This window comes from Alnus glutinosa, chromosome 14 (assembly GCF_958979055.1).
Source record: "Alnus glutinosa chromosome 14, dhAlnGlut1.1, whole genome shotgun sequence".
Classification (NCBI taxonomy): Eukaryota; Viridiplantae; Streptophyta; class Magnoliopsida; order Fagales; family Betulaceae; genus Alnus; species Alnus glutinosa.
In genome coordinates, this window is record NC_084899.1 from 6788008 (window position 1) to 6811367 (window position 23360).

At 39.7% G+C, this 23360-nt stretch overlaps 1 protein-coding gene across 2 annotated transcripts in view; it reads left to right on the top strand.

The window, feature by feature from the left end:
• The first annotated feature begins 801 nt into the window (after positions 1–801).
• Positions 802–23360, top strand: part of LOC133857179 (nuclear pore complex protein NUP205) — a 67286-nt gene continuing 44727 nt past the window's right edge. For both annotated transcript variants that reach the window (XM_062292330.1, XM_062292331.1), the window contains exons 1-7: positions 802–1134; positions 1424–1519; positions 1975–2049; positions 2203–2307; positions 2405–2515; positions 14798–14957; positions 21939–22024. In XM_062292330.1, the coding sequence (XP_062148314.1) occupies positions 994–1134; positions 1424–1519; positions 1975–2049; positions 2203–2307; positions 2405–2515; positions 14798–14957; positions 21939–22024 (774 nt within the window). In that variant the 5' untranslated portion in view covers positions 802–993. The remainder of the gene's footprint in view (positions 1135–1423; positions 1520–1974; positions 2050–2202; positions 2308–2404; positions 2516–14797; positions 14958–21938; positions 22025–23360) is intronic.

The following is a 23360-nucleotide window of genomic DNA, read 5'->3' on the forward strand; positions in this document are numbered from 1 at the left end:
CGAATGTGGAGAGGACTTAGTGAATCTGCCGAGATATGATAGACATCATCTTTATGCTTTATCTTCGTAAGTGTAAGATTTGACTCTTGATGTTGATGACTCTTAGACCTTTGGCTTTGGATCTGTACTTATATTTTATGAACCGTACTTTGAGAGCTTTATGGAGCCCCACATTGTAAAGGAACAAATAAATTTCACAAGGGAGCTTACATATAAAGGGAGCATGATATCCAACCAAAAGCCGTGTGCAAAACACGCCTCATTTGCTCCCAACGTTATTCAAGCCGAGTGACGAATAAAACATAAAATTTCATATACTTTACCTTTTATGCCATCATAATTTTTTATTTGATTGCTAAGCAAGTTGAGCTTTGCTTGATCAAGAATTTTAGTTGAGCTTGAGCTCGAGTTCGAACTTTATAAAATCTTTTCTAGTCAAATTCGAGCAAGGGCCTTGAGTTCGAGTTCAACTTGAACTCGCTTATGGATTTTCTGAGCTGAGTTTGAATATGCCAAACTTGATTCGGTTAGGCTCGTTTACAGTCCTACTGGCAAGTCTTGAGCTTGTTTACAAGTCTTAAGCTTCCTAAAACGACAAGTCGTTCATGCCATCGGAATCCTGTCATTCACTCCCCAAAAAAAAAAAAAAAAACAAACAAACAAACTTCTGATAACACTACAAGTCGTCTGGTTCTTGGAACTGAAACACCTGTCGTATAATGTACCTTGATATTTGATAAGAAGTGGCGACCAACAGTAATGTAGGAGACGCACGCTAAAACCCCACGATAAAAAGAAATTTTCATCAATTTCCCAGTTAGGGCTTATAAAGGGTTTACAGTCTCTGTCTCCCTATTTTTCCATCTCCACCTATTTCCCGCCCTTTCCCAAATATTTCATCTGTGGAGAATAATAATAATCCTCTTCAGTTCACTCTTTTGCCTTCTCTCTTCTAGGGCTTCGACCTTGGCACGGTACCCCTACTACGCCGCCATGGTCTCGCCGAAGCAGCTCCTATCGACAATCGAATCGGCCCTGCTCGGCCCTTCGCCTCCGTCGCCCGCTCAGAGGATTGAGCTTATGCATGCCATTCGCAGATCTCTCTCCTCCCTTCAGTCCCTCCTCTCCTACCCGGTACTCCTTCTCTTTTTTCAAAACTTTTTATTCTGTTCAACTGTGTGTAATTTGCTCACGCTCCGTTTGGTTGCCGAGAAAGTATTAGCAAAAGCAAGTAGGAGAAACAATTTGGAGCTCCAGAGAGGGCTTGAATTGGCCATTTTGGGATTCTGAGCTTTCTACATCGTATTGCTGTGATTTTCTCGGCGACTGAACAGATTGTGTGCGAAATGTTGCTGTAGCTTCTCTGGTTACTGGTGTTGTTCTTCTGGTTCATTGTTGCCATGTTTGATTCTTGGTGTTGTAGCCTCCGAAACCCTCGGACCGGGCACAAGTACAGTCAAGGGAAGTTAGGCTTCCGGATTCGCCGCCAATTTCACTCGACGATCAGGACGTTCAGATTGTAAGTTTGTCTCCTACTCATTTCCGTTTGGTTGCCAAGGAATTTTTTTTTTCTTTGTTAAGTAATGTAATTTATTAAAACTCATCTTGTATTTCGCTACAATTTTCGTCATGCACGTTTTAACTTGAATACTTGTACTCCTGCCAATTAATTTATCATTTTGAGCCAAGGAAATGGACGGAAGGAAAACTCATCTTGTATTTCGCTGCAATTTTCGTCACCAGTGCATGTTTTCGCGTGAATCCTTGTACTCTTGCCAATTAATTTATCATTTTGAGGTTTTTTCTTTGTTCCTTCCTTGCTCCGTCGGTGGAAGCTTTGGATTTTTAGTTTCAATAGCTTATGCATGGTACCATTTATGAACATTTGATGATTATGGTCCTACAATATTGGATGCTGCTTAATCTTTATTACATACTTTCTTCGTTCATGTTTGGTATTATGCTGGATTACAGGCTTTGAAATTGAGTGATGACCTTCATCTCAATGAAATAGATTGTGTCCGTTTGCTTGTTACGGCAAATCAAGAGGTAAATTTGGGCTGTTATTGTTTGTCTCAACTTTTCATTTTTTGGCATTATTGTCTCTCATCTGTTTTGTTTTATCTTATGTTACTTTATTCTGTTAATCTAAATTTTACTTCTAAAAAAAATGTAGTTTTTTTTTTTTTTCTTTTTTTCTAGTGGAGTTTAATAGGACGAGAGCCATTGGAGATTTTACGCCTTGCAGCGGGACTTTTGTATACTGAAAGAAGAGATCTAATAACAGCACTCTATACACTATTTAGGGTATATCCATTCCCCCCTGCCTATCCAATTGTCTTTGTACTGCTGATTGCAAGTTGGCCCTTGTTATTTTCTATGAATTCTTGTACTGTTGCTGCAGGCTGTTGTGCTGGATCAGGGTCTTGAAGTTGATACTGTATCAGATGTTCAGAAATATCTGGAAGATCTTATCAATGCTGGGCTTAGACAGCGCTTAATTTCACTTATAAAGGTTTGAACCTTAACAATGTTTTATCGCATGTCATGCCTATTCAAATGTGGAGTGATTCTTCACAGCTAATTTCGTTCTTGTAGTGCTGTTAGTCTTGTAGTCATTGATTTGCTATCATTGAAAAAGTTCTTGTAATTCTAGACAGACATTGATTATGCTTTTTGGTGGAACACTTATCTGACCTGTTTTCCAGGTTTTCTGATGGACTTGTCCCATTCTTCTATAAGCCGTGGTTCTTATTGATTTGACAACTATCAATGTGGATTTATGAAATGCACTATGTACCTATATATGTTTTCATACATACTCAGTGACTAAGCTGGATATATGTATATACTCCAACCAGGCTTCTCGCTGCTTGATTCTAAAAGTTCTGTACCAATGCATAATACTGGAGATATGTCTTTGGTCAAATTCTTAGAGTACTAGCAGCAGCTTCCCTTAGATTTTTCTTAAATTTAGGGAACCAAATTATTTTTTGCTTTCCCATTCAAATAAACTCCACAATAGCTTCCTTTATCGTTGCCTTGTACCATTTAAATATTTTTTTCAAATCAATGATAGGGAAAAGAGAGAGAAAAGAGAAAATCATTTAAATATTCTTTCAAATAAATGTTAGGGGAAAGAGAGTAAAGAAAAGAAAGAGAAAGCATTTTTATTTTTTGAATAAAATAATTGTAAGGGAAGCAAAAATGCTACCCTAGATCCCAAGGGTTTAGGGAATACTACGGGAGTCTGTTGCAAGGAGCTTTTGGGAGTTTTCCAACATTTAACAAAGAGAATGAGATTTTGAGAGCCAGTTGCTAATGCTCTTAATGCCTTCTAGATTGTAATTTGTTTAGGTTAACCTAATGTTCTCTGGGTCCAACTAGAGCCTATTGTCCTGCAAATTAGATTTTAACATAGGGTTCTATGACGGAATCTTAAACTGAATTTGGTTTGAGTTGGTTAGGTACTTTGGTTCAGATATCGGACAAGGAGCCAACTACGATTCAACCTTTTGTGCATTCTTTTATCATGTAGAAAGTATGATATTCTCTAGTAGTTGTATTTATAATTTCAATAATTGGTACCGATTTCAAATTAACTCCACGGGTGAGAAGCTTGAGTTCTATGGAGGATTTTTAGAAATTTGGTTTTTGGCAGACTTTGTTAAATTGTTTGAAGAAGGGCTATTACATGAGTAATGCTACATGATTTTGCTGCTGAGTAAACCCTGAATTAGATTTGTCTTGTAAGTTTTATCAATGGGTTATTTCTTCGTTGAATCGATGTCCTTTGAGTTACGATCGGGAGTAGCGAACGGGGGCTTTCATCTTGTCAAATGGAGCAGAAGACTATTTCGGTCGGTGGTAATGGGTTTCTAGAGCGTGGTATGGATGCTGAACATGATGGAGGAGTTGATGAATGGATTGATGTCGAAGCGTCTCGTCGAGTGGGAGATTCGGTGCTCATCATGCAGAAACGTCAGAATCACTATGGGCAATTTTTGAAGATTACAGAATATGCCAAGAGAGGGAGACGTAGCTATGTACTCATACCAAAAGGATGAGATAGTTGTGGATGGGGGAGATGTATTTCGTAGTTGAGGAGGTTGGTGAAACACTTTGCTCCGGCAGGAATTGCAGGTTAGCAAAGTAGGCATATTCAGGGGCAGCTGCGATCGGTGGAGGACCGCTGAACTTTCGCGGAAGTGGTAGCAGAGCAAAAAACCAGCCAAGGTTCCATTCACAAGAATAGAAAATCTTACTGTAGAACTACAAAATTCTATTCAAGCCCTCCATTTCTCCTCAAAACCGCAACGCTACAACAAATAGAGCAAGAAGTCCCAATTAACATGATCATATGCCTTTTCCAAATGGAACTTGCATGGCATCCCAAATTCCCCCGATCGAATTTGACTATCGAAGCATTTATTAGCAATAAGCACTGAATCCAAAATTTGTCGACCGCCAATAAAAGCATTCTGTGTGTTGGAGATAATCTTGCCCAATACTGACTTAAACCTGTTCGTGAGATCCTTGGAAATAACCTTGGAAATAATCTTATACATCACCCCCCCCCCCCCCCCCCCCCCCCAAACACCAAACTAATAGGGTGAAAATTAGCACAAGTCTTCTTTGGAATCAGAGAAACAAAAGTAGCATTAAGACTCTTCTCAAACTGACCACTATTATGGAATTCTGCAAATACAGCCATAAGATCATTTTTCAATATTTCCCAACACTTCTGAAAGAAAGCCATTGTGAAGCCGTTTGGACCCGGTGCCTTATGTCCATTCATATGCCTGACCACATCCCACACCTCCTCCTCAAACTCTCTTTCTAACCAAATACTCTCATCCGCATCAATGGATAGGAAAGATAGACTATCCACCCTTGCCTCCAAGAACACTACTCAAAATACAATTTGTTTTAATAATGTACTATATGCTCCTTTATCTCCAAAGGATTCTTGTACATTGCACCATTTATATTCAAAGAGTCCACATGATTGAATTTACGATGTGAGTTGGCCACCCTGTGAAAAAATTGTGTTCTTGTCCCCCTCCTTCAGCCACAAAGCTTGTGATTTCTGTCTCTAGTTCATTTCCTCAAAAAGGAGAGTTTTCTCCAACTCTCTCAACATATCTATCTTTCTAACGCTTTCCTCCTCTAAGTAACGACACTCTTCAATTAAATCCATCTCTTGAATACCCTCCAATAATTCATTCTTTTTCTTCCCTACATCACCAAACACTTCCTCATTCCATTTCTTCAAATCTGCCTTCAAAGCTTTCAACTTATTAGCCAAAACGTAACTTGGTAATCCATAAAACTCATAGGACATCCACCAAGTTTTAACCTGATTAACAAAACCATCCGATTTCAACCACATGTTTTCAAATTTAAAATACCCGCTCCTTCCTCTAGGCGCCCCACAATCCAATAACAAAGGAAAGTGATTTGATAGAAGTCTTGGCAATCTCCTCTGTCACTTCAGGAAAAAGTTCTTCCCACTATGGAGAAATTAAGAATCTATCAATTCTAGACCATGTTTGATCTTCTTGATTATTCAACCAAGTAAACTAAACACCTTCAAGCGGAAGATCCACCAAACTCTACATGAATATGAATTCTGAAAACTCTTCCATTGCTGCAGAATAGATGGAAATACTTGACCTCTTGCTTGAAAATCGAACCACATTAAAGTCTCCCCCAATACACCATGGCATCTCCCACCAACTTATCAGCCCAACTAACACATCCCACAGTTTGCTCCTATCCATGTCATCATTCAAACCATAAACCCCACCAAACGCCCATAAACATTATCAACAATATTGCATAGAGAACAAGCAATTGTATATCTTCCCACACGCTCCTCAATCTTCTCCTCCACCCTTCTATCCCACATTAACAAAATCCCACCCGATGCACCACTTGCTCCCATAAAGCACCAATCCACATAATGGCAGCCCCATAGACTCCGCACTACCTCCCTTGAGATAACTGCTATCTTCGTCTCCACCAAACATACAAAACCCACCTTCCAATCCTTTAGCAGCCCTCTAATCCGCAACCTTTTATTAAGCTCATTTAGCCCTCTGACGTTCCACATTAAGATTTTAGGCTTCATAAAAAACGAGATGGGCCCCTTCCCCTATCTTGGCCTCTAATAGATTGTACCCCCTTCTTCTCATAATTAAGGGACCAAGCCAACCTATTTAATTCTCGCTGACCCTTTGCCCCTAATGTAGATGGAATAGTAGTTGTATATTCTTCCATTGATTGATCTTAGGCAGCATAGAAGCGTTTGCTTAACACGTTATATATTTGGATAGCGGCTTATCATAGCTTAAGTGCTTTTACTTATGTAGATTTTTAAATTTATTTTCTGTTCGTTCCTATTAGAGATTCTCTTGTATACTTCCTGTGTACTAGAGTTGCGTCTCTCTGTGCTTTATTAATGAATTGACATTACTTATTAAAAAAAAAAAAAAAAATTGGTCACAAAGTTGTTGCTTTAACATGGTAAGTTTGGAATGGGATTGTGGAGTCTCACCCCCCGTAATGAATTCTAAATGACCTTAACCACTGGTGAACTATCATATCATTTGCTCTTTATAAAACTCTCTGTGATCATTTCTGCTTTTCAATTTGATATCAGGTTTAGGAGTTGGAAGGAATCTGATGTATGCCAACTAAAAGTTGATGATTGGATGCTTCTCTGTCTTCCATTTTTATCTTTTTCTCTAAGTTGCTTTTCTAGATGTCTGCGGTTCCTTAAATAGAGTTTATATACAAGTTCTAGGTTCTTGAGGGAGCGTACAAGACCTTTGGCACCAGATTTTAGACTCATCAACCAGCATAATTTGACCTAATTTGAGCTTGGAACTGTAGCTCCTACTGATGTTGGTTGGGTAGCTTGCTTTGGAGGCATTGTTTAGTGGAATTGGTTGTGTAGTGCTTTTCTTTATGGGTTGAGCTTGGGTTGATCTTTGACTTAAAGCAACCTGCCTGCTTTTTTGATCAATGAGTGCTCCATATTGTCATGATAACCATTTCACTTGTTCTTGTTAGAAAGTGTTGAGCCGTTAAGGAAGCTTGAGCATAGCTGCTCAACCTGATCACTACTTTTCCTTAAGTTCATTTTGTTTTCACTAATATGAAAATTTTCAGATGAAAATGTCTATAAAGCAGAAATTTCTTCACGAACAAGTAGGGGTGGGCATGGGACGGGGTGGGGCGGGTTTCGGCATTTTTTGGCCCCGCCCCGCACCTTTGCGGGTTGGAAATTTCCAACCCGCAAACCACACTTTATAAAGAGGAACCGTGCGGTGCGGTTCACTGCGGGGTGGGTTTGTGCGGGGCGGGGATTGCGGGGATTGCGGGGCGGGGCGGGTATTTTGAGTGGCATTTACGTAATTTTGATTTTATTTTGTAAAAAATAAAAAATTCAAAAAAAATACTAGTTTTTTAAATAAAAAATTAAATTCATATTTCCATTCAAGAATATTTTCCATGGATTAGCCTTTTAAACTAAAAGCCCTATTAATTATAAGATAAAATTGTAAGAAACATGATTTTTATTTTCTCCCATCAACAAAGCATAATGAAAAATGACAAGAATAAAAAGTTATAATATTTTACTATTCTATGTCATCAATTTTCTTGTCTTTTCCAGAAGTAATGAAACGATTATTTCAAATAACAATACAATAAAAATGTGTACACTTTAACATTCCATAAAATTGAACCATAAAAATTGTATTTCTCACACAATGAAATGAGTCCACTAGTTAATAAACAACTAAACATGAAAAAATATAACAGTCAATTGGTTAGTAAACATGCAAAAATATAAAAGTGAACCAAAACAATTTAAAACAAAAGGAATGAGTGAATGAATAGACGATTAGGTTTTCTTTCTTTCCCTTTTTTTTTTTTTTTTTTTTTTTTTTTTTTTTTTCTCCTTCTTTGTGCGGGGCGGGGCGGGGACCCGCGTTTTTTAAATGTCTAAACCCGCAACCCGCCCCGCCCCGCATAAATTTCTCAAATTAGGATTCTAACCCGCAAAAAATTTCGAAAATTCGGTCTTCTGCGGGGCGGGGTGGGGCGGGTGCTGCGGGGTGGGGCGGGTGCTGCGGGTTTTGCACACCCCTACGAACAAGTACTGCTAGAAACATCTTTGAAAAATGAAACAACTTATTAGTTATTTTGACTTCAATTTTCTGGCCTTGTAAAGCATTATTGAATCTACTAGAGTATGCTTTATGTGATGGTAATACATTCAAATCTTACTACTAAATTAACCTAAAACTCCGCTCACATTTTTAGTGAGAGGCTCTCTACCTTCTCTCTAACCAAGAGGCAGGTTCCACTATCCCACATACCAACAATTTGTCACTTTTCCATCAAATCCTCCTTTTCTGAACACTTTACATCATCCAGCTATCTGTCTTCCGCTATCCATTTCGATTTCCCTTCCTTTTTGCCTGACTCCAAAAATTTCCTTTTCGCTATATTTGTCTGTTGTTCTTTTTCTAGTGTTCTTTGACTCCAACTCTCCTATCATGGCTACTCTTCCAGCCAACTTACAAGCTCTTATTGACGAAACAGAAGCCCTCAACTGTGATGATCCATCTTCGTTGGAAACCATTCCCCTTGCTGCCCCACAATATGACCCTTTTCGTTTGGTTGGTAAACTGTTAGCCCCTTGGCCACCATCCGCCTATTGGCTACGTGAATCTCTTCTGCACTCTTGGACTTTTGCTCTTCCTTTTGAAATCACCGATCTACTTGAATCCAAGTTTCTTGTCACAGTGTCTTCCCAAGCCCATATTGATAAAATTATGGAGCTCGGACCTTGGAATATCAAAGGGTCTCTACTTGTTCTAAAACCATGGACTCTAGAGCTCACTTTTGATTAGGTGATCCCTATCAACTGCCCCTTCTGGGTCCAGGTGCATGGTTTGCCATTGCAAAATATGACTGCCCACAACGCAATCAGTATTGCCAAATCCCTGGGCACTATCATGCCAGTGGAACCGGGTAAAATCCCTGTTACTATCGGCACCCACAATCTTCGGTTTCGAGTTGCTATAGATACTACTCACCTCTTGTTCTTGGGTTCTCTCTTCCTCATGCTGGACGCTCTGCTATTTGGGTCTGTTATTTATACGAAAGGTTGGCTGACTATTGCACCCTTTGTGGTTTAATTGGACACCGCAAGCACTACTGCCCTACCCCTCCGCCTCAAGGCCCTCAGGACAAATATGGCATCTCACTTCGGGCATTTGTTTTCTCTGGCCCCCGTTCTTCACCTGCCCACAGCCAACCAGCCCTCATCACCGCTTCTATACAACCAATTACGGTGCCAACAACTCCAGAATTGGCCTTGGCTATTTTATGTGCACCTTCTCCAGCGTCCTCTCTTGCTCTCCGGACTGTCGGTGCTCCGCCTCCCCTATTGCTTCACCGACCTATGCACCTTGGAGAGCAAGTTTCCCCCACTCCGGTTTCCCCTAAACGCACGTTCCTCGTGCAGTGCATCCAACCCACGTGGCACTAGTCAATCCATACCTCCATTTCTCTGGACAGGAGCACGACACGTCACAGATATCTCACCATCCCTCTGGCGTCCACCTTGGGCTTTCTGCTGACTGAGGTAAAGCTGTTTTCAATGCATTGGATTTTTCTTCTCACAATTTGGACCAGGCTGCTCTAAATTGTATTATCCATGGTATCACTCCTCACCCACCTCCTACACTTGGCCCATCTTCCCCCACTCCACCCATTTCTCACCATTCCACTAGCCCATTGGACTATCCCCTAGTCCCTTATCCTTTAATCCAAACCTCTTCTCTACAACCCATTGTGTTTCTCCCTTCGCCCCCTTTTCAACTAGCGACTGACCACCCCCCCTTTTGGCCCAACACAAATACTCCCCCGACCTTCAACTCTTTTGCCCCCCCTCCGAAAATTCACTGTCTTCGGTGGCCGCTTGGATCGCTACCACCCCTACCCTCCTAAAACCCAAACCAGCTCCATCCGTGGCCATTCCCCCGCCCACTCGCCCCTTTCCTCCCCGGCAACTTCCTGCTCTGCCTCAGGGAAAAAAGATCCAAAATTTATGAAGAAGGGGAGGTCCCCTCTCCTCCTTCGAAGCGCCGGGCATCTCCCCCAGCTCTCTCCCCTTGCAGTATTCAAGACCGTATGGATTTGGCTGCATCTTCTCTGTCTGCTCTAAAGCACTCTCCTGCTAAGACCACAGTACTTGGTCCGATCCTAATCAATGAACCTCATATTTCGGTCTCTACTCCCTCTCCTCACAGTGAGATGGATATTTCAGCTGGAATTCAAATTACCTCTTCCTCGACAGAGGGCAAAAGAGTTTACAAATCAAACAGAAAGCCTCATAGCATCACACAACTGGTTTTGGTGGATGACTGACTCCCTGTTGCTCCTGGCTCTGACACTGCTCATCCCACATTTGAGGCGGCTGGCTCGACCATGCCCCCTCCAGTTTCATGAAGATCCTCTCTTGGAATTGTAGGGGCTTGGCCAATTCCTCTACAATTCGCAGACTCCGGGCCATCATCAGGCATAATCACCCTGATGTTATTTTTTTGTCAGAAACTAAAACTACTCCTGATATTGCTAGTTCTATTTTGCATCAACTTGATTTTTCTTTGTTAGTCCAGGCACCTCCATCTCAGACTAGGGGTGGTCTTTTGCTTGCTTGGAATTCTGATGTTAATATCTCTAGTTTTTTTGTTTCTAATGACATGATCTGTGTATGGTGCTTCTCTACTATGCCCCATGTGAAATGCATGATCTCTTTTGTGTATGGTCCTCCATATCAGAAATCTGCTTCTAATTTTTGGTGTAATCTTGCTGATTGTGGTTTTAATAGTGGTGTGCCTTGGCTCTGCATTGGGGATTTTAATGCTATAACTTCTTCTCTTGATAAATTGGGTGGTCATCCCGTTAATAGCAGCTTACACAACAATTTCAGCAATTTCCTTAATACTATGGGCATGATTGACTTAGGCTTCTCTGGCAATCCCTATACTTGGTCCAACCATTGTCAGGGACTTGGTTTAATCAAAGAACGCCTTGATAGGACATTCCATTTCTTTACTAGATTCACACCTTCCCAAATTTCTTTGTCACTCACTTACCTGCTCATACTTCTGACCACAACCCTCTTTTGCTAGACACCATTCTTCCCATCCTCTCTCTTCCCCGCCCTTTTAGATTCGAAGAATTTTGGTCAAGAGATCCCTTTTGTGGTGTGGTTATTAATGAAGCCTGGTCTACTGCTGTTATTGGATCCCCTTCTTTTTGTTTGCCTAAGAAGGCCCTTAAACATTGGAATAAATATTTCTTTGGAGATATCTGAACCAAGCTGGACTCTACTCTCTGCTTACTAGATGCTACCCAACAGGCCCCTCCTTCTGATTCTAATTTGGCTTTAGAATTGCATCTCAAATCTCTGCTTAATGAGTATTTGCAACAGGAAGAAGCTCTGTGGAAAAATAAATCTCGAGAACTGTGGTTAACATGCAAGGATTTAAACACGTTTTTTTCACACTAGCACTCTCATCCGTCGTAAGCGGAATGCGATTGATCGTCTCTTCTCTCCGAATGTTGGTTGGATTTCTGATAGAAATGATATTGGTAGATCTTTTGTTTCTCATTTCAAAGATCTCTTCACATCTACTAATATGTCTCCTCCCTCAAAACTATTGGATCTCTTTTCGTGCTCTGTCTCTGATAATGATAATACTCTTCTCTGTGCCATTCCTACAGAAGCTGAAATTTATGCAACTCTTTCAAGTCTGGGACGCTTTAAAGCCCTTGGTCCAGATGGTTTCACTGCCCTCTTTTATATGAAGTATTGGGATATCATCAAGCATATTGTTCTGCAAGCAGTTTGGAATTTCTTTAAGAATAATCTTCTCCGAGAACAGAATCACACCTTTTTGGCTTTAATTCCAAAAAGAATGGGTGCTTCTTCTGTTCACCATTTTCGGCCTATCAGTCTCTGTAATATCATCTACAAGATTATCTCCAAGCTGCTGGCTAACAGGCTCAAGCCTCTACTTTCTAATATTATTTCTTCTTTTCAGATGGCCTTTGTCCCTCATCGCCTTATCCAGGATAACTCCATATTGGCTCATGAGATGCCACATACTCTTAAAGTTAAGTGAGGACGCGGTGGTCTTATGGCTGTGCATATTGACATGGAAAAAGCCTTTGATAAAATGGAATGGAATTTATTGGCTATTCTTCAAAAGCTAGGTTTTCATCCCACTTTGATTAACTGGATTCGCCTATGTATTTCTACCACTTCGTTTTGTGTATTACTCAATGGTAGCCCTTTTGGCTTATTCTCTCCTAAGCGAGGTCTCAGACAGGGTGATCCTCTTTCCCCCCTTCTATTTATACTTGGTTCAGAGGCTCTTTCTCGCCTCCTCTACAGCAGTCTGCGAGGCTTCCGAATTGCTCGGTCTTGTACACCATTGAACCATCTTCTTTTTGCAGATGACCTGGTCCTTTTCTCTTTGGCTACATCTGGTGAAGCAGCTTTGATCCAAACCTGTTTAGACAAATACAGTAGCTGGTCTGGACAGACTGTCAATATTCATAAATCTACTATTATGTTTAACAAAAACACAGCTCCTGCAACTATCTTAGCCATTCAGTCTATTCTCCCTTATGAGCTACCTACAGCCTGTGCTAAACATCTGGGGCTCCCTCTGCTTATTGGTAAGTCTAAAGCAGCAGCTTTTTCAGACATTTTGGAAAATGTTCAAAGGAAGATCGACGGATGGCGCTCCGAAACTTTGTCTCAGGTTGGTAAAATAATCCTGGTTAAAGTTGTTGCTTCTGCCATTCCTTCTTATGCTATGAGTTCTTTTCTCCTCACTGATAGCCTTTGCCATAAACTGGATACAACTTTCAAAAACTTTTGGTGGGGTTTTCTTAAGGATAAATCTCGCAATCTATCCCTTAAATCTTGGCACTCTTTATGTCTGCCAAAGGATCAAGGTGATTTGGGTTTTCGGCTTATGAAAGATGTTAACATTTCTCTTATCTCCAAGCTTGGTTGGAATCTTCTCACAAATCATAGCAGTATCTGGGTCTCCCTTTTCCAGCAAAAATACATTAAATATGGTAATCTCTTATCTTCTCCTTTTTCTTCAGGATCTTGGATATGGAATGGCATCATAGCTATCGTCCCTCTCCTTTCTAGAGGCGCATGTTTCCTGCCCTGTAAAAATTCCAGTTTACCTATTTGGACTTCTCCATGGATCCCCACTTTAGCCCAATTTATCCATGTTCCCCCTGTCTCTTCTCTTCCCTTCTCTCATCCTTTGGCTATCTCTGATCTTTTCCACCCCTTCACCTCCACTTGGAATACATCTCTTTTAATTTTTCTTTTTCATCCCCATATTGTCTCTGAAATTTTGAAAATTACCATTAACCACCAACATGATTCTGTTCTTTGGACCCCTTCCACCTCTGGAGCTTTTTCCACAAAATCCGCCCACCACTTCCTTACTTCATCCACCCCCCTTTCCCCCTCTCCTCTCCAGAAGCACCACTGGAAAGCCTTATGGAAGTTAAATCTTAATCATCGTTTAAAATTACTTCTTTGAAAAATGGTCTGGAACATTATTCCTACAAAAACCCGCATCTCTCAAACTATCCACAATTCCAACCCGGATACCTCTTGCTCCCTTGGTTCTTACACCAATGATTCCATTCTACATCTCTTTTTTGCCTGTCCTATTGCTCGTATGGTTTGGTGTCAATCTTTTTGGCCCATGGATAGCCTTGCTTTGCCTATGCATAATATTACTGATTGGCTACTTATTATCCTTAATCCTACTACTATTGGTATTTCACAGACAGATTCTCATATGTTCCAAATTTTTGCTGCGGTGGCATGTGATCAATTGTGGTTTTCTAGGAATAAAGCTCACCATGATCATGTTGTGCCCAATGCCCTTGCAATCTCAGCAACTATCAACATACTTGTCTTGGAACCCTTTTCAGCATGGTCTTCTACACTGCTTCGGAGCCTGAGGTTTGGACGAGACCCAACTTCCCTTTCTTCAAGATCAACTATGATACAGCTATTCGCCCTTCTTTTTCTGCTCAAGCGGCTGTCATCAGAAATTTTTCGGGAGTTTTTATCCACTGCAGTTCTCTTATTCTGCTCTTATTGGTGAAGCCAGAGCAGCCCTTTTAGCTACTATGTTGGCCCTCTCTATGGGGATCTCTTCTTTTATCTTAGAAGGGGACTCCCTCACCGTTACTCTGGCGCTCCAAAATCCGTCCATCACTCAATATTGGCGTATTGCTTCTACCATATCTCACATATATTCTATAATCCCTCCCACATCTAGCTGGTCAGCTAGTCATGTTAACCGAAATGCAAACTTCTGTGCCCATCATGCGGCATCCTGAGCTGCAACCAGAATTCAATCTGGCTGCATTCCCATCTCCTCTGCTCTTTTAGGAACCTCTCCTGCCTGTTTTGGAAATGATTCCTCTTTTCCCTTTTTAGTTCCTTTACTTGTTCTCCTTTTTACTCTGTAGTTATATAAAAAAAAAAAAAACATATTCAAATCTTTGAAGAAGGAATTTAATTTCTACTTATGTTGGATCTTGTGCTATAAATGGAAAATAAGAAGTATTTTCTGCAGTTGGCCTTTAATCTGTTAACATGTTCTTTAGCCTTTTTTCATTATTGTTTTCAGCTTAATTGTTGTCTGTTTGATTACAGGAACTCAACCGGGAAGAACCAGCTGGTTTGGGTGGGCCCCACTCTGAGCGCTATGTTCTTGATTCTAGAGGTGCTCTTGTTGAGCGGCAAGCTGTGGTTTGTAGGGAAAGACTCATACTTGGACATTGCCTTGTCCTTTCTGTTCTGGTTGTGCGTGCAAGTAAGCTCCAAAGCATTTTGAAGTTGAATACACTGTCACTAATTGCGTGTTGGACACGTACAAGTGGACTAAACAAAGTTTTGTAGTAAAAATATTGTTCAATGATAGCAATGTACAACACATCTTGGTTTAGCGTTGATTAACTTATATTATGTATACATCTTGGAAAAAATAACTTATAGCTTATTTATTTGCAGCTTTATGTGACTCCCTTGTCCCTGAATGTTGGGGCAAAGAGAAAAAGGGGGGTCTTTAAATTTCACATTGTTTGACTTTTGAAGTTAGCTTGGGTAATTGTTTTTGAATCCACATGTTGTTTCCTATGAACTCATATTAGCATCTTCTCATTTGTGATGTATCTTCTAGGGAGTGCAATTGTTGTAATCTAGCTCTCCATATTATAAGCGTCTCATGATTTGTGCTGCCTTTTATTAGATAAATACAAAATAGTTAGAGAAGGTTAAGTGTATATCTTCTTGAGGTAATTAGTCATGTTTTTAGGATAAAAATGGATTTATATGAGTTGTGTTCTTTTTGCAGGACTCGAGAATATTGTGATTCTGGAAGTCTTTAGAATCCAAAAGAACTCTTACAAATTCTGATTTTTAGCTTTTGGTGTAACACCCAGCTCCCACGTTGAAAAGATGAGTAGTCAATAATGAGTGGATAGTTTATAAAGACACTCATGGGTGCTAAATCTCACATTGCTTACTTATTAGGCGAAACTGAGATTTATAAGTGATTTTAGAAAACCTCCTAATTAACTAGTCCTTTTGGGGTAACAACGCAAATGTAGCTAGTGTTTTTCCTGAGTTGTTACAAATGATATTAGAGCCACCTAATAATATCATGTGGTATTAGAGTAATGCATGATGTGGTCTTGATGAGGGCGTCAAGTGTTTAAGAGGGGAGATTGTAACACGCTGCTCCCACATTGAAAAGATGAGTAGCCCACGTAGAGTGTATAGTTTATAAAGATACTTATAGGTGCTAAGTTTCACATTGCTTACTTACCAGTTGAAACTGTGCTTTATAAGTGATTTTAGACAAGCTTCAAATTAACTAGTTTTTCTAGGATGACAACGTAGATGTAGCTAGTGCTTTTCCTGGGTCATTACATCGGGATATGAAATTCTATTATTTGGGAGTATCTAGAATCTTCTGATTGCGTAGGACTTGGTTCTGGCTGTGATCCTTGGCTTTGGTGGTATGGGGGAAAGGGTAGTATATAGGTTATAGGCTTGAATTTTGCCTAGCAAACAAGATAAGAAAAATGTTCTTGTATACTTCATGTGAACATCTATTGTTTAAAAAAAAAAGGAAAAGAAATGTATATTACTATATTATAGAAGTTTGGTTGATTTCTATAGATTCAATCCAGGGGCCATCCCCATAAAAATTCTTCTTGGATCCAGTCATGGTGTTGATCTAGTATTTCTACATTTGGTCATACAACTTGAATCCATCTAGATAAAAAAAAAAAAAAAAAGAGTTGTCAATGTAAAGTATACAAAATACCTTATTATTAGTGGTCAAGTTGAATGGAATCTGTCAACCTGGTAAAAGTTTTTTAAAGAGAGAATATTGAACAAGAAAAGATTTACCCTAAGGATTTTTGTTTCTAAGTTAAACAGCTAGCAGAGCATGTTAGATAGCATTCATTGTAATTTGATTACAAATAAAGTAGCTTGAGTTGAATAAGGTTGTGTTGGGTTTGAATTGAACTTCTATTACAACCTAGAAACTGATTTTAATTCAAGCATTTGGATGTATGATATATTATGGTAAAGCGGTTGGATATTATGATATTTGTGATATAACAGGTATTTTTGTGAATTTTTTTTTGATAAGTAATAAAACCAATCTCATTAAAAGTGTAAGGCGCCCTTAAGTACACATGAAGTATACAAAAGAAACAACTTAACTAGAAAGGGCAAAACGAAAAAGAAAATCATTAAAACTAATCAATAGAGGAGACACATACGCCGCTGTCCAAAGATACAAAGTTTCAAAGAACATAGAAATAATATCCCCCGTAGTCTTCTCCCTGTCCTTAATTTTTTTTTTTTTTTTTTGTTGATAAGACCTGTCCTTAAAATTTCTATCTAGATAAACATCAAAAGAGGCACTTAGGCACCATTTTTCACATCCTAGCGCTCCTTGGCCTATTAAAGGACCACCAACATTCATACAAATCAGCAACACGTTTAGACATAACCTAGGACATCCCAAAGCGATTAAAAAGAACACTCCAAATAACGGAAGCCAATTCATAATGAAGAAGGTGGTTTACGGATTTCCCATTCCTCGCACATGCAACATCTGTCCATCATGATGACGTGTGGCCTCCTAAGATTATCCAAAAGGTGAGGATCTTGCCTAGAGCTGCCGACTATGCAAAACAAGTTGCCCACGAAAGAGCTTGAGTCCGCCAAACACTCTTCCATGGAAAATTGCTACCTTCCAAAAAAGCCAAAGAGTAGTAGAAGGATTTAACCTTGAATAAACCTCTTTTGGAAGGATTCTAGCTTATTTACACATCCTCTTCTCACTCTAATGGAATGCAATACCTGGAAAAAAGAGGCAAAGCCATTTACCTCCCAATCATGTGCCCGCTCTAGTGAAGCTCACGTTCCATTGGTTCGAACACCCAAAAACTCTAAATTAGCCGCAATAGAGGCGTCCTTCTCATAAGCAAGACCATATAAAACCGGAAAAGCTACCTTTAGAGTTGTTTCCCCACATCACTGGTCTTGCTAGAAGCTAATGTTCGACCCATCCCCCACCCCAAAACTTGAAAGCTGGAAAGTTTATCCCAACATTTCCTGATATTTTTACACATCCCCACCTCAAAGACTTCTGTAGGCTCTAAAGAGCACCACCCTTCCTATAAACTGCCAAATTTAGAATCCACCGCTACTCTCCACCAAGCCTTTCTCTCAAGCCCATAGCACCACAACCATTTACCTAAGAAAGCACGATTAAACATCATTAAATTCCTGATAGCCAACCCTCCCAAAGAGATTGGAGAACAAACTTTAGACCAACCTACCAGGTGATATTTGAACTCTTCACCTTCCCCACTCCACAAGAAATCCCGTTGGTTCTTCTCAATATGCTTAGCAACACTTGCCGGAATAGGGAAGAGAGACATGTAATAGCGAGAGTACTCTTGATGAGAGTAACCCTACCACCTTTGGACAAATACATCATTTTCCAATTGGCTAACCGATTTTTCACTTTCTTAATAACGTCGTCCCAAATATATATTTTTTTTTATAAGTAATTTAAATTTCAATAAAAAGCGCAGAGGGGCGCAACCCTAATACACGGGAAGTATACAAGAGAGCCCCTAAACAGGAGGAACAACTAATAAATTAAGAAAGTCTACAAAAGTAGAAACACCTAGGTGGCAAAGGTGGGGAGCTATCCATAGATATAGCGTGTTAAGAAGACGCTTCCTTAAAACTACCATTACAGTCTCGACATCTTCAAAAAGCCTCGCATTCCGCTCCCTCCAAATGCTCCACAAAACACAGTGAGGAACTAAATGCCAAACATTTTTTGCTAGGCAATGCCCTTGAAAAGCACCCCAAGTAGTCAACAAACCCATCACCGATTGTGGCATGACCCATTCAACTCCAAATAAAGAAAACATAAAACTCCAAAGCTCACGGGCGGTGTCGCAATGAAGTAACAGATGATCAATAGACTCCCCCTTCTTTTTACACATACAACACCACTCAATAACCACAATATTCCTCTTTCGTAGATTGTCATGAGTCAAAATTTTTCCTAAAGCTGCAGTCCATACAAAGAACGCCACCCTTGTCGGAGCCTTAGCACACCATATCTTCTTCCACGGGAATGATGGACCTTCTTTCCGACTAAGTGCTTCATAATATGACCTCACTTCAAAATAGCTCCTTGTAGAGAGGTTCCAAACTAACTTGTCACCCTCTCCTTGTCGAATCGGAGTGGAGTACAACCGCTCGAAGAAAGAGAGCACCATCTCCAACTCCCAGTCCTGTAATTGCCGCGTAAAGAGAACATTCCAATGAATATTGCCATTATGAACAGCCATATTATCTACCACCATAGCCGCTTTGTTCCTCACAAGACTATACAGAACTGGAAAACAAAGCTTCAAAGAAATCTCCCCACACCACCGATCATGCCAGAAACTGATATATGATCCATCCCCTACCACAAACCGAACATAATTGCAAAACTTCTCCCACCCTTTCCTAATATATTTCCAAACCCCTACTCCATAGGAGCCCGACACCTCAATAGAGCACCACCCACCCTTTAGGCTCCCAAATTTGGCGTCAATCACCAACCGCCATAGAGCCTCTCTCTCCCTACCATATCTCCACAACCATTTACCTAAAAGAGCTTGGTTAAACAGGGAAAGGTTGTGAACTCCCAACCCACCTGAATGCAACGGAGTACAAATCCTGTTGCTTAGCCTTATTGGAGGCCCCCAACAGTAAGCCAAGATACTTGATCGGCAGAGAGGAAACCCCACACCCTAGGATCCCGGCAAACCTTCTAGACAATATATTTCTTTGACAATCTGTTTAGTTCAAGGGATTAATCAAGTCATTTCTAGAAATGGGTTCTTACTCGTCATAACAATAGCAAGTTTTGGTTGAAATTACCTTGTTTTAGCTAGGCTTGACAATGCATTGAGAGAGCACTGGAGTCTTAGAGCTTGGCTGGGTTCAGTAGTTCAGCTTGGTTAACTTGATTTAGTAGCAGCTGAAACCTAGTGAAGCTTAGTAGAAGTCCTCAAGCCATGAAGTATTGTTTACCTGTTGTGTGGTACTATCAAGATGTAGTTGACGAAGAGTAGTTTGTACAAATTTTATTAGTTGGGAAAAGGGAGGGGGGGGGGGGGGGGGGGGGGAATTGAAGGTAGTTTCTTTGATATGCTCAAACTAGTGACTGTATAAAAAATAACAGGGTTTTAGTACGAAAGAATATGGGTTAAATAGAAGCTCATTTCCATGCAAGTGAGCAATGGTAATGAAGACTGAGAAATGCCATAATGAGATCAATCTATACTCTTTAAGTGTCTATTAGCATGTCTGATGGAGCTAAAGTTACATTTTGTGCTTGGTTCTTGATTCCTTGATTGGTACAATAGATTCTTTTGCATTTGTTAACATTTTTTTTTTCTCTAAGTAATCGAATTTCATTTAAATGCAAAGAGGCGCAATCCACTTGTATACTTTAAGTATACAAGAGAGATACCGATCAGGAAAAAACCATAAGGATCAAGAAAATCATGAACACTAAAAACATGAAAACAATTATAGGCAGTCATACAATGGTAAAGAGATTTGAAGAAAAAGGCCTTTAAATCCTTCGTCGTCCTCTCACAATCTTCAAAACTTTATCATTGCGTTCTCTCCAGATACATCACATTAAGCAAGACAAAATTATCTTCCACACTGCTATACTATGATGTCTACCAAATTGCGCTCTCCAACAAGCCAAGATATCCACCACTCGTTGAGGCATGACCCACTTTATCCAAAAAAAAAATCAAAAATAGAAAGGCCCTAGTTGTCTCGCAATGGAACAATAGATGATCAACAGTTTCCCCACTCTTTTTATACATGCAACACCAATCTACTATTATGATATGTCGCTTTCTTAGTGTTGTGTGCCTTTTGTGGGTCTTGAAGTTTTAGGGTTTTCGGGTTTAAGGGCTTAGGTCCGTGTGGGTTTGTTTGAGTTTTTTTGTGGGCTGGTTTGGTTGTTCCTGTGTATACTTAGGGGCGCCTTACGCTTTTTTTAATAAAACTTTTCTTACTTATATATAAAAAAAAATGTCGCTTTCTTAAATTATCCATAGTGATGATCTTCTCTAAAGTGGTAGTCCAAGCAAAGAAAGCCACTCTTGAGGGATGATCTATTTGTTAGTTATTTTCTAGACTCATTTACATTTTAGAGCCCATGTTGAAATTGTTTTTATATTCTATTGGGTCTCGGCTCACTTCGAGCTTTTTGGTAGTTCTAATTAGTGGAATGTCAGCTTTGCTAGAGCAGCTCATGATTGGGAGGTGAATGTCTTTTCCTCATTCTTTAGGGTGTTCTATTCAGCTAGAGTGAGATGGGAAAGTAAAGATAAGTTGTGCTAGGACCCTTCCAAAAGAGGTTTGTTTGATGTTAGATCCTTTCACAATTATATGGTTTGTTGTGATGGCTTTTGCTTCCCTTGGAATAATGTTTGGCAGACTAAGATTCTTTTGAGGGCGGCCTTTTTTGCTTGGTCGGCGGCCCTAAGAAAGATCCTTACCATGGATAATCTCAGGAAGCAACACGTCATTGTACTTGACGGGTGCTACATGTGTAAAAAGAATGGAGTCTATGGACCATCTTCTCCATTGTGAGGTTGCTCATAGCATATAGAATGTTTTGTTCAGCCGATTTGGGCTGTCTCGGGTTATGCTTAGATAAGTAGCCGACTTGTATACTTGTTGGTGGATTGCCGGCAGCTTTTCGAGTGCTGTCGTGTGGAAGATGGTGTCTTCGTGCCTTTTCTAGTGTCTATAGAGGGAAATGAATGACATAAGTTTTGAGGACTGTGAGAGGACCTCGGAAGAAATTAAGTCCTTATTCTTCAATATTTTGTATCTTTGGACAACTGCTTTTGTTTCTCCTTTGGCGATTAGTTATAATGATTTTCTTGTTCTTTTTACTCATTTTAGCTAGATGTATTTTTTGGTATACTTCCTATATACTTGGGGTGCTTTCTTGTTCTTTTTGCTCCTTCTAGCTAGGTTTTTTTTGGTATACTTCCTATGTACTTGGGGGCGCTTTATGTTTTTTATGATATCTCGATTACTTATAAAAAAGGTTCAATTACAGCCAAATAAGGGTGATTCAAATGTGATGCAATGAATTGTTTGTGATGTTCGCTTAAAAAAAATATTCATATGATGCTTGCGTTTCATGTCATGTTTGCAGGTCCAAAGGATATAAAGGATATATTTTCCAATTTAAAAGATAGTTCTGCTGAACTTAGTCAGAGCAATACAACCTTGAAACATCAGGTATGCATTCATATTCATATGGACTGAACATTTTTTAGCTTCTTTTTTGTTCCTCTCAAGTTGGGGGTGTGAACTGGGGAGGATCCTCATCATGGTTAGGATTCTTTTAGAAAAATGAAGATCATAAAACCTGCCTTATCATTCAGAAGGAGGAAACTGTCATGTTAGCTGAGCTTTTGAGAATAAATGAAAAAGAGAAGAGAAGTTTAAGTAGAAATCTATCCGATGCTATTTCAGACTTTAAAGATGACATCCAAAATTTTATCTTGATGTCTTTGACTTTCATCCTAAGTAGGAAACCTTGTTAGTCAAAATCTGAAGCTACCACGAGAGTGTGATATCTTGATGACAACGTACATGGCTTTGATTTTTAAATGAACACCAAAGAGGTGGGTTGAGTTGAAAGGCTTGAGAGGTTATTCTTAGTGTTGTTAAAAGTGAGCCAAGGTTTGCTTAAAGCCCAAAGCTCAGGAGCAAAGCGTTTTTGATACTTCTGATGCCTGAAGTGAAGCACGTTTATTAAAGTGTGCTGAGGTAGGCTCTTTTTGGAAAAGAACAAGTGCTAAATGTTGAAGATGGAAACTTACTATTGAAGAAGGAAACTCACGATATTCTATGATTTGATTTTTTTCTTATTATTATTTTTTTGATAAGTAAAAAACCAAACTCATTAAAAGCGTAAGGCGCTCCTTAGTACATTGGGAGTATACAAATAAAATACCTAAATAGAACGAGAAAAGTGAGCAAGAAAGACATTAAAATTAAACGACAAAGGGTGTACATAAGCCGTAATCCAAAGGTACAACGTATGGTAAAACGACGATAAAATCTCCTCCAAGGTACTTTCCAAATCCTCAAAGCATCTATCGTTCATTTCCCTCCATAAACACTAAAAGAGGCCAATAGGTGCCATTTTTAACACTGCAGCATTCATTGGCCTTCCAGAGGACCACCAACAAGCAAGCAAGTCGATAACCTGTCTAGGCATAACCCAAGACCTTTCCATAATGCTTTATGATTGTAATATGCAATAAGTCAATAAGTACCTTTCCATAGTGCTTTGTAATTTTATTTTATTTTATTTATTTATTTTTCTCTCTCCCTATTTAAGCCCATGTAAATGTATGAAAGCTCATCAAGGAATAAAGCAATCTTCTTCGCCCAAACTTTTCTTCTGCAAACTCCAAACCTTTCTTATTCTCTGTCGGTGGTAATAAGAGAACACATACTCGATCAAAGACTTGCGTCTTTCGGATGCTAACGCCAGAACGATAGGAGCTACCCGAGCTTATGCTTGGAGTCTCTTGAGCAGCCTTTCTGTGTGCCTCGCAGGTGG